Source organism: Musca autumnalis, unplaced genomic scaffold (genome assembly GCF_047663935.1).
Source record: "Musca autumnalis isolate F117 unplaced genomic scaffold, ASM4766393v1 scaffold_3, whole genome shotgun sequence".
Classification (NCBI taxonomy): domain Eukaryota; kingdom Metazoa; phylum Arthropoda; class Insecta; order Diptera; family Muscidae; genus Musca; species Musca autumnalis.
Window position 1 is genome coordinate 225,277,480 of NW_027411866.1, and position 12,357 is coordinate 225,289,836.

The following is a 12,357-nucleotide window of genomic DNA, read 5'->3' on the forward strand; positions in this document are numbered from 1 at the left end:
CTTGGGTCTTTTCCAGGATTTGTCTCAAGGTAAATATCTGGTCAATGGTGGATTTGCCAGGTCTAAAGCCGCACTGATAGGGTCCAATAATTTCATTGACCATAGGCTTTAGTCTCTTACACAATATGCCAGATACTATCTTATATGCAATAGGGAGCAGACTTATGCCCCTATAATTGATGCTCACGTACCAATCGTCGGGTACGCGTTCTTCCTGCCAGATGGTGCTAACTAGCTGATGCATACACCTTATCAGCGTGTCGTCTCCGGTTTTGAACAGCTCGGCTGGTAGGCCATCTGCTCCTGCCACCTTATTATTCTTCAGCCGGTTTATTGCTGTCCTTACCTCATCTTGGCTGGGCGGTATACATTCAATACCATCTTCTGGGATTGCATCTGTGGTATCTTCGCCGTCTTCACTGCTATCGGATACCAACAGTTTGGAAAAATGTTCTTTCCATATCCTGAGCACACTATCTGTATCAGTTACCAAATTACCCTGTTGGTCTCTACAGGAGGATATTCCTGTACCAAAGCCATCAGTTTGATGCTTCACTCTTTGGTAGAATTTTCTTACTTCGTTCTGTCTCCTGTACATCTCCATTTGTTCACACTCCCTCTTTTCCATTTCTCTCTTTTTCCTGCGGAAAAGACGTTCCTCCTCTCTCCTTTTCAACCGATACCTCTCTCCTGCGCTACGCTTTGCTACTGATTGTAAAGTAGCCCTATATGCCGCATTTTTTTCTTCGGTAGCAGCACGGCACTCCTGGTCATACTACGGATTCTTTGGTGGTCTCTAATATCCAAGTACTGATTTTGCGGCTGTTTGCATGGAGTGGGCAATATTCTGCCATTGTGCTGATATGTTATCGGGACGAGAAGCGCTATCATTAAGCAATTGGGTCAGTTAACTTAGATCCAGTTTTTTGCTAGAAGCCACAATTTCTGAGATAAGGGGCCCGAAATATCCCAATTTATAGGGCCATGACTTTATACACCTCTCGCTCTAAAGTTTTACCTAATCTTTGTGGCCTTTGTTACAACGTTATAATTTCATTCTCCACACTTCTTCCGATAATGGTCCTTCCAAGTGGTGTTCTTAAAATAAGTGAAGGGTCGTGGCTTTTATTCGTGTAGACTGTGTTAATTGGATCGGATAATTAAAAATCGTCTTTTTGTCACCTACGAAAATGTATTGTACTTTTTAAACTATGTTCATAGGTGGACTTACCACCACTTCTGTTAGGATTTTTTGTACAGCTATAGGCTGAGTTTTACAATTACGTTTATTTTATAATTTTTCTTGTTGTTGGTGTATACAATATATAACTATAGTTTTTATTAAAAAAAAATAAAAATTGTCTTTTTTTCAAACATAATCACGGCATTACAACATTATATACAAGAGGACCTACAGGACAAATTATAACAATAGAATTTAAAAATAAGGAGAGAAGAATTTTATGGAACAAAACGAAACTATTCATATTTTCATAAACATCCATAGATAATTTCGTTTTCATAATCACATTCGACAATATTACAAATCGGGGAGTTGAAGACAATTCAAAAAGACATAGAAATAAAGGTGATTTTTATGAAAAATATAAAAATAAAGAATATGTTCTTCATAATCATTCTAGAGTCTAGTAAATCAAGGTTGAAGACAATACCAAAGGACATGAACTTTTTATATTCTCAATATAATTGCACTAATCCACAAGATTGACTTTACATTTCGAACATTAAACATAAGAGAAAATATGAAACAATTGAAAATTTAAAGGTCCTTTCAAAAAACAATAATAATAATAAACAAAACTTTATTATGAATCAAACAAAAAAAAAATATTATTAAATCAAAAATAATTGTGTTTTTTTAGTCTATTACAATAATCAAGAATCGCTTAAGATATCCTTTAGTATGGAACTTGAATTGCGTGTTGGTGAGAATTCATCTAGAACCGTTGAACTAAGTAGTAAAGGTTGTATGGGCACTGGTGTGTTAGTTGTGGTTGTTGCAGAAGTAGTAGAAGAAGAAGGTGATGCTAATGTCGTTGTTGCCTGCTGGTACTGCTGTTGTGGTGTAATTGGATTAGTTATTTGCGAAGAACGCCTTGATGATGATGCTACGGGCGTCGAGGAATGTTGTATATTAAGCAAGTTAGGCATTTGTTGACGCTGTGTTTGTGGTTGAGATTCCTGTTCAAGGAATTGTACAAAGGCCTGTACCAAATTGTCTTTGGAGTGGGAACCTGAAATACAAAAAAAAAATAATAATTAATTTCCAATTAAATAAAAATATTTTTAGGTATATTACCTGCAGCAGCACCAGCACTTCCGCCTCCACCTCCTCCAAGCAATGAACCCAACCATCCACCTTGTTGCTTGTTGAGGCCAACTTTATCCGTTTCACTTTGATTGAAATCCAATACCGAGGATATCATTCTCAATATTTGCTGTTTATCATTTTGATTGGAACTGACCACATAGCCAATTAAAAGACTCTTAATGAGAGTCTTTTCAATTTTGTCCGATTGACTAGATTCCGCTGTTGTTAGTTTCTGTTCCAAACCGGCATTTTGTTGTTTCAAGGTTTCCACTGTAATTATGAATAAGGAAAAAAGGTTAATAAATTGGGACAAATAAAAGAAATATCAATAAATTATAGTAAAACATATAACAAATTAAAAATATTAAAATTTATTTTTTTTTTTTTTATTTTTACACTTTAGCACCTATTTTCTTTGTTAGTGGATAGGTAGAGGTTAGCTTTTTAAGTAGTTTTAGGGAGCACGGAATGTGATCGCAAAACTCACTAAGTGATGTTTGGCTAGACACTTCAAAAGATGGAATGTGTTGTACGGAACTGTACCCCATACTGGGCCCTTTTTAGCAACAATGTCGTCAATTTTGTCGTGAAACAAAAACTACTCTGGTTTGCTGAAGCATGTTAATCTCACTTCTCAAAATACTGCGCAGTAGAAAATTACCTTGGATAAAGATTTTGTCTCGTCAATTGAAACTGTCCGAGCAGAATTCTGGAATAATTCAAGTGTTTATACTCCCCTCTGGAAATATTTTCATGACCTTTTAGAGAAAAACTCTCCAGGAAGACTGAATAAAACTCGCATGGTTGTAGTCGCTGATGCCAGAAACAACTATCGTGTGAATACCAGCCGCAGAGTAGATTCTCCACCAATGGCACTAAAGAACATTAGTGCCAATTGTTAAGACAGAATCTTTATCCAAAGTAATTTGCTACTGCGCAGTAGTTTGAGAAGTGAGATTAGAATTTTTATACCTCAACTTCTTCTGCAAAGGTCAATATTCAAGTTTATTGAATAGAATTTACTTCTTGGGAAAAGTTCAGGAAATGTATCCTGAAAACATCAATTAAAGTCCTTCTTCCATGTTATCGAATTTAGTCGCCATATGATGTTTGCGGATGCTTCGGTATTCAAATGTTTAAGGTTGCAGTGATAAAGAGACGGATAAATCTTACACAGACTTGCTCCACGTTTCGATCTAAGAGAAACCCCCCACAAAAAAAACTTCTGTGAAGTCACATGAGAATGGGGTTAACAGGCCACTGAATTCTCAAATAATTGAGAAATCGAAAGACCCTATATAAGACTGGTTTGGCCCCCCATAGATACTGATAGTTCAGAAAAGTTCATTCGTTATGTCTCGTAGAAGAATTCAATCAGAAACTGATTGCTCTTTCCGCGGCATAAATCTACGTTAGGTTGAACTCAATAATCATTTAGTAACAATGATTATCAGTCTGATTCTAAATGGAAGATATGTCCGAGTCATTGGCTAAGGGTGAATGGTATAAAAAAACAAACAAGCAAACAAGTATCAGTCGGCTTTGCGACAGAAATACACTCAGCCTATGTGAATTAAAACATTTATCTACGGACAGATGGAATATATTTAGGGTCTTTTTAGAATTTTGTGACCCTTTTACGACATTTCAACTTGCCGACCAAAATGTGGATTAAGATTAAATTTCAAAAATGTTGCGGAGGAGATACTTGAAAGAATGGACCGACATAGTCCTTTATATAAGTGGATCTTATTTTGGGAGTCATATCTTTTCGATAGATATCACGCCCACAAGTCATTTCAGTGGGTCATCGTATAACTTTTGGACCAGTATGCCAGGAAGCATTCACTTGTCCACGCAAAACATAATATCGCTGTAAACAAGACCACAACGAAAAGCAACGGTATACATTTCCAAAAGATCTTCAGACAGACCCTAAACTGCACTTAGACTCAAATGTGGAAATCTTGTGGGGGAGGTACCCTAAAGAGAGAAGTTAAACTAAATCTGGACAAAATTTAAGGAGATGCAAAGTGATTGCCCCGTTCAAGAGATATCGTGCATACCTTTTTTGTGACATTTTTTAAACGTAAGGGGGGATGGGGGAGTACTGGAAACTGTGGGCCGTTATTGCTCATCTTCGAACTGACACTAAGTTTGGAAAAATTATGACGAAAGCCACTACAAATGCTGCCATAAGGGTTTTTTAAACCTTTCGAGCTGCTTTCACAAGAAGTATGGACTTGCCCCTGAAAAAACTTCTACCGTCGTAATTTAGGCAGCGAATGCAAGTTGATTCAAAAACAAGTAGGAAAAGTGTTAAGTTCGGTCGGGCCGAACTTTTTATACCCTCCACCACAAATTTCAGCCATTTCGGTGGATTAATGTGACCATAACCTTCAAAATACCGAAAATCGGAAGGTACCGTTCTATGGGGGCTATATGATGGCGTGGACCTATACCTACAAATTTCTGGGGGAAAGTTTAATACCCCCATCGAAGACTAAATACCAAATTTCAGCCATCTCGGTGTGATAATGAGGCCAAAACCTTCAAAATATCGAATATCGGGAGATATCGTCCTATGTTTCTACGCCTATGGAGACACAAAATACCAAATTACAACCAATTCTATGGTCAAATGGGTCTAATACATTCAAAATATATTAAAATGACGCGTACTTTATATGGGGCGTTATATGGGGGCTATACCACAACGTTGACCTATATAAACCAACTTTGGTAGGAATGTTTTTTGGCCTCTGGAGATACAAAATACCAAATTACAACCAATTCGGTCGTAAAATGGGACAAATATCTTAAAAATTCCTTAAAACGACGACGCGTCACGCGTCATTTTGTATGGGGGCTATACGAAAGCGTGGAACTACATAGCCTGCTTTCAATACCAAAAGTCCTACGTACATATAATAGATTTTCCCAAAATTTCATCCAACTTTGTCAATCCGTTCGGACGCTAGAGTGATTTCCACAGGCGGACAGACGGACGGACATGGCTATATCGATGTAGAATTGCACGCTGATCAATAATATGTGGGGTCTACAATGATTATTTCGAGTAGTTACAAACGGAATGACAATCTTAATATGCCCCCATCCTATGGTGGAGGGTATAAAATCAATGTGATTTGATAGCAGGTCTTAAAGTGAACTTATCCGAAATTTTGTGTGGGAGTTACCCAAAGGAATTGATCGGTATAGTCCATATTGTACCGTGAACTACGTCTGGTAGAAATTTCACGATGTGCAAAGTATGGAACAAATCGGTTACTCCCTTCAAGAGCTATCTTGCGCACAAATTTTCCGAACATTTTTGAACTTTTGTGTGGGAGGTACCGGAAGGAGAGGACCGATATAGCCCATCTTCGAACTTAAACTATGTTTGGACAAAATATTACTAAGGCTAAATGTTGGACCGAATCTGCTGTTCTGTTCTTTGGTTTTTGCAGCTTTCAGGCGGCTGTTTTCTCAGGAAGTATGGACTTGCCCCTAATGAGACTTGTACCATCGTATGGAGGGCAGTGACTACAAGTTTCTACAACAAAAATCTAAGCGATTCGATAGCAGGCACTAAACTGAAATTTTTCGGAAATTTGTGTGGAAGGTACCTCAAGTGGACGAATTGAGTCCATATTGGACATTTCACAATGTGCAATGTATGGACCAAAGCGGTTACTCCCTTTAAGAATTATCGTGCGTACAATTTTTCCGGACATTTTCGAACTTTTGTGGGGAAGGAATGGACCAATATAACCCATCTTCGAACTTAAACCAGATTGGGCAAAATATTACGGGACCGAATCGATTGATCCGTTCGAGAGTTATCGTGCGCTCCGACCAGCCAGACAGACAGACGTAGGGACATGGATAAATCAACTCCAAGTTGTCTAAAACGGATTTCGTCCAAACATACTTGGGGTCTAAAACCATTATTTCGATGAGGCATATTTTGCCCGTACGAAAGTGTTAGCATAAATGCTGAGGGTATAAAAACATTTCCCCACAAACATCCCACAATTAAAAAGGAGAGATAGATTTCCCTCATATCAAAGATTGGTGCCTTGTTCTACTTTAGCTCAATGGTAAGTGCTCTATTTGGGTTTCGCCAAGTATGAGAAGGAAAATTATTCGAAAGGTTTAAGGCCTCGACACATAAGCGGCTGGCTTTCTGGCTGAAGTCATTTCTGGTAAAAGACTAAAGACCAAGTTCGACCTAATTCAAATGTGGTTCTGACATTTCTTTTTTCCTTTCCCAGAAATTATTTCAGCCAGAAAGCCAGCCGTTTATGTGTCGAGGCCTTTATCCACACATACATATCGTTGAGGGTTACGTTTTTGGGCATTTCAGGTGACGATATGTTCCCACAAAGGTACTTGACGGGAGAAGAGGGGCTTCTATCATATCAATGAGTGCAAACCGAGTGACTCAATGGTATTTGACGTACTTCTTTTTCGTCGAGTCGGCACAGCTTGTCTTGTAGAGAAGATTTAACTGGCTGAAATACTCAGGAAGTGTAGGAATTTACTGACCATCTTGGAAGTGGATCTAATTGTGGGAGTCATTCATTCGACTGTCATCGTGGCAGACATACATTTGCCCAGAAAGCCAGCCGTTTATGTGTCGAGGCCTTTATCCACACATACATATCGTTGAGGGTTACGTTTTTGGGCATTCCAGGTGACAATATGTTCCCGCAAAAGTACTTGATGGGAGTAGAGGGACTTCTCTCATATCAATGAGTGCAAACCGAGTCACTCAATGCTATTTGACGTACTTTTTTATCGTCGAGTCCGCACAGCTTATCTTATAGAAAAGATTTACCTAGCTGCAACACTCAGGAAATGTAGGAATTTACTGACCATCTTGGAACTGGATCTAATTTTGGGAGCCATTCTTTCGACTGTCATCGTGGCAGACATACATTTGACGGTGTCTATGTAAAAATCCCCCAACACTTTAGCAATAATTTTGAACTTTTGTAAGGGAGGTATCGGAAGGAGTTGTCCCATATAGATCACCTTCGAACTTAATTCAAGTTAGAGAGAAATATTACGATGTGTAAAGCAATGATGAACACGAAGAGAATATTTGTATGGCAAATCGTACGAAAACGTAAAGGGTGTAAAGGTTGGACCAATGTCAGTCACTTTTTTCAATAGTTGTCGTGCCAACCGGCCAGTAGGACACCGTAATATTTTTAGAGCTTTTTGGAACATTAAATAAGGAAGTATGGATTTGCCGACGAAAAACTGTATATCGCTGTAAACTGGACCACAAAGAGTACCTTCGGTTGGAATTTCAAAAGAATCCTCGAACAGCCCTAAAATTGCACTTAAGCGAAAATGTTCACACAGTGCCAACACTATTTCTCACTCCATCCTTTTTACCTTCAGAAGAGTGAAATCCGTTAGATGCAGACGATTTTACAGTGGTCTGTAGGCCAGTCCTCCCTTCTTTTTCCCCAACAGGCCCGGCAGCAGCTGCCAAAAATGCAGTCGACATAGGCGGCTACTTGGTTTGCGACTGCCTCCTTCCCTGCGCCAACTTCGAAAAGGCAGTGTTCGCGCCAGTGGTTCCCGAGCGTTTCGTCGTCTTCGGGACCGACGGAGCCGCAGTCACCAAAGATATCCGCAAAGGACTCGAGCAGCTCGACACCATCGGTTTTCCTTGTTTCCCTGTAACGGATGCCTTTACCACAGCCATTGGGCTGGAAACTGCATCCTTTACAGGGGTCGGAATTTGGTCAATTGGAAGGAAGAGCTTCTCAATGTGAGGATATTTCCGTTCGAAACACCTCACAAATCTTCAGTCCAAATTCCCTAAATTCTGCCTGAGTTACCTCAGTGGGGTTCCTGCCAATAAATCTTGAGCAGCAATATACGGCTCTTCGGTAATTATACCTGTACTTCCTTTGCCTGGCGCGGCTTGTCTTGTCTGGTGAGGACGTGGGGGTGGTCGTCGCTTCCTCCTCCACGTCCTCTTCAACCAAGGCATCTTGCCCTAAGGGTCACGATCCTCGACTGCAAGGTTGGAGCTTTTTATGGCAACTGAGGGAACTTCTTTGGACGATTGAGATGGGATAATTGTAATATCCATCTCATCGTCCTCCCAGCTCTCCCAGTCCCCCGGAGGAGGGCTCTCCTGACTCAGTCGAATGGCCTCACTATCGAGCAATTCCCTGCTATGTTGATGTATGGCGTAGATCACTTTGTCCAGTGTCGTCATACTGCCGTCCCCGCCCAAGGATTCGGTCGTTCTTGCACAAGGTGCTTCGATGTCCGTTTTGATTGCTGTGGTCAATATCGAGGGTATATCGGAGTTGGGGATTTTTATATATGTTGACCTAAACTAGCCATTTTTAGGGACAGAAAAGCGATATGCAGCCCAAAAATCTTTGAAAAAAGAAGTGAATCCGCCAATGAACCACATTTTAAAACAGGTATTTATTTCCACTATTCATAACGGAAAGATCTCAATATGACAAGATTTGGAGCTATTTTTTTTTTGTGTATGCATTGACCACCACAGAACTTTTTCCATCCACTCACTGTTTTGTAATTGGAAAATAATTTTTATATTCTTCTTATTCTTTATTTTATTTATAACTATTATTTATTTTCTTTTTTTAAATGAAAATTTTTTATTTTATTTTTGCTTATATTTAGTAATTTTATTTAACACTTCACTTTTTTCATATTTTAATTTATTTATGTTTCATGCTCTCATTATCTTTTCGGATTATTGTTTTATTTTTTCGGTGCATATTTTTAGGGATTAAATTAAAAACACTTGCAGCAAACACATTCCACATGCGTCGGTTGTTATTGTTATTGACGATGACATTTACATTTCATCTGTATGTAAGTATGACATAAGTACTGGTCGGTTAAATTTTTGTCGCTGTCGAAAAAAGCAACAACAAATTTGTGAACAAATCAACACCAGTACCTAATGTAATACTCTGACAGACAAAAGTATTACAAATTCGTTCGGGGGAAATTGAGTCACGAACGGATATTTGGGGAACCGGGAACCGTTTATTCACACGCACTTTTTTTCCTAACCTTACACATTTTAGAAGAAAAAAGTTGCAAAATGTTACAAATTAAACATGCTTAAAAACAAAAAAAAAAAAATTCTTTAAATGTTAACAAATGAAAGGACGGCACAATAGATTTTTATTTTAAATTAAAAAAGTTAAGTTAAAAATTAATTAGAAAATAAATTTAAAAAAAACAGCTTCAAAAATTAAATAAAACGAAAAATGTAGACTTTAATGTCAGGCCAAGTAATCTCCACATGCAACGTGATTGGGAACAAAATTAAATCACCACATTACATAATGAGATTGCTTGAAAACGGACATTAGTTTTTAAAACATAATTTTCTTTTTGGCAGTTGTTTTGTTTGGCAACGAGGAAAAGTTATACGGATATGTTTATTTGAAAAGCAGTAAATTAAATAAGTTAATTAGGAAGCAGCAGGTGTTTTAAATGTACAAATAATGGGAAATGTAAAGCAATTGGTTAAACAACGTATGTAAACAAAATGTAATGTTTATGTTATATACAAAAGGGTAATTTAAAGGAAACATTTCATTGTTACAAGGACATTAAACCCAATACCACAATAAAAGGATAACGGGAGGAGGCTACACAAGAAACTGTGCAATGTACTATATTCACACATAGAAAAAATCCATTAATTACATAAAGGAAACCCCTTACTTCCCATGAGGTTTTTTTTTTGTAGTTTTAATAGTCTATCTGAATTAAAAAAACTAATAATTTCTTGGAACTACTTTAAAAGTTTGGAAATGTATTGTGAAAGTTATATTAGTTCCTAATTCATATTCATGTCGTTTTGGGAATTACATCGAGGATATTGCCCTAATATTAAAAAAAGGTTCTAAACAAAAAATGTTAATAATAAAACACATAAGAATAAATATTAAATAATCCAAATAAACACATACACACATATAAAACACAAAATTAAATAATAAAAATTAATAAAAAAAAATGTAAACAAAATAAAAATTTGCAACTTTTTGAAAAAAACTACATCAAATATGTTTGTTATTTATAATATTTCAAAATTTTGTTTTTACATTATTGCATTAGTTATATTATAAATGGTGTAATAGAATAATTCAAAAAAATCCATACCAACTGAAATTCCGGGGAATGCCAATATGTTTTTTGTAAAAAATCCCAGAATTACCAGCTGATATTTATTTTTAAGAATCCATATTTGAGGGTGGGTAGATGAGTTGTTGTTGTTTTAATTGATTTTTGATTTGCATTCGGTTTTTTTATTTAATTTGCTTGGTTGCTTTGATATTTGTGGTGTTTTTGGTGAGGGATGAGTTTGTTGGTGGGGATGGTGTGCATTTGGGTGGGTGGATGGTGCATATTTTTTAATATATAGTTTTTATTACACTTTTTAATTTGATCTATACTTAGGATAATTTGCAGAAAATAGCTTACGAAGGATGGTCTTAGAGTCGTCTAAATAGACGTCCATAATGTCGTATAAATAAACGACTCTGTAGTCGTCCTAATCGAAGACCTTAAAGTCATCTTAATATACGACGTTAAAATCATCTTAATAGACGAGTAATATACGACCTTAAAGTCGTCTTTATAAACGACCTTATAGTCGTTTATATACAAATTTAAAGTAGTCTAAGTAGACCAGCTTCAAGTCGTTTAAGTAACCGACCCTAAAGTCGTCAATAAGATGACCTTAAAGTCGTCAATAAGATGACCTTAAAGTCGCCTCTATGGACGAACATAAGGTCGTCTTTATAGGCGATTTTAAGGTCGTCCTTATAGGCGACTTTAAGGTCGCCCTTATAGGCGACTTTAAGGTCGCCCTCATAGGCGACTTTAAGGTCGTCTTTATAGGCGACTTTAAGGTCGTCTTTATAGGCGACTTTAAGGTCGCCCTTATAGGCGACTTTAAGGTCGTTTTTATAGGCGACTTTAAGGTCGTCTTTATAGGCGACTTTAAGGTCGTCTTTATAGGCGACTTTAAGTTCGTCTTTATAGGCGACTTTAAGGTCGTCTTTATAGGCGACTTTAAGGTCGTCTTTATAGGCGACTTTAAGGTCGTCTTTATAGGCGACTTTAAGGTCGTCTTTATAGGCGACTTTAAGGTCGTCTTTATAGGCGACTTTAAGGTCGTCTTTATAGACGACTTTAAGATCGTCTTTTTAGACGACTTTAAGGTCGTCTTTATAGACGACTTTAAGATCGTCTTTTTAGACGACCTTAAGGTCGTCTCTATAGACGAATATGTGGTCGTCTTTATAGACGACTTTAAGGTCGTCTCTATAGACGAATTTGTGGTCGTCTTTATAGATGACTTTAAGGTCGTCTTTATAGACGACTTTAAGGTCGTCTTTATAGACGACTTTAAGGTCGTCTTTATGGACGACTTTAAGGTTGTCTCATAGATGACTTTGAGGTCGTCCTTATAGACGATAAAGACGACCTCAAAGTCGTCTATGAGATAACCTCAAAGTCCTCAAAGACCTTAAAGTCGTCTATAAAGACGACCTTAAAGTCGTCTATAAAGACGACCTTAAAGTCGTCTATAAAGACGACCTTAAAGTCGTCTATAAAGACGACCTTAAAGTCGTCTATAAAGACGACCTTAAAGTCGTCTATAAAGACGACCTTAAAGTCGTCTATAAAGACGACCTTAAAGTCGACTATAAAGACAACCTTAAAGTCGTCTATAAAGACGACCTCAAAGTCGTCTATGAGACAACCTCAAAGTCCTCAAAGACCTTAAAGTCGTCTATAAAGACAATCTTAAAGTCGTCTAAAAAGACGGCCTTAAAGTCGTCTATAAAGACGACCTTAAAGTCGTCTATAAAGACGACCTTAAAGTCGTCTATAAAGACGACCTTATAGTCGTCTATAAAGACGACCTTAAAGTCGTCTATAAAGACGACCTTAACGTCGTCTATAAAGACGACCTTAAAGTCGTCTAT

General features: G+C 37.5%; 1 protein-coding gene across 2 annotated transcripts in view; it reads right to left on the reverse strand.

Moving 5' to 3' along the window:
* Positions 1-1,268: 1,268 nt before the first annotated feature.
* The window catches only part of Gmap (Golgi microtubule-associated protein), a 167,277-nt gene continuing 156,188 nt past the window's right edge, over positions 1,269-12,357 (reverse strand). For both annotated transcript variants that reach the window (XM_073976993.1, XM_073976994.1), the window contains 2 exons: positions 2,321-2,602; positions 1,269-2,255 (listed from right to left, as the gene is read on the reverse strand). In XM_073976993.1, the coding sequence (XP_073833094.1) occupies positions 1,897-2,255; positions 2,321-2,602 (641 nt within the window). In that variant the 3' untranslated portion in view covers positions 1,269-1,896. The remainder of the gene's footprint in view (positions 2,256-2,320; positions 2,603-12,357) is intronic.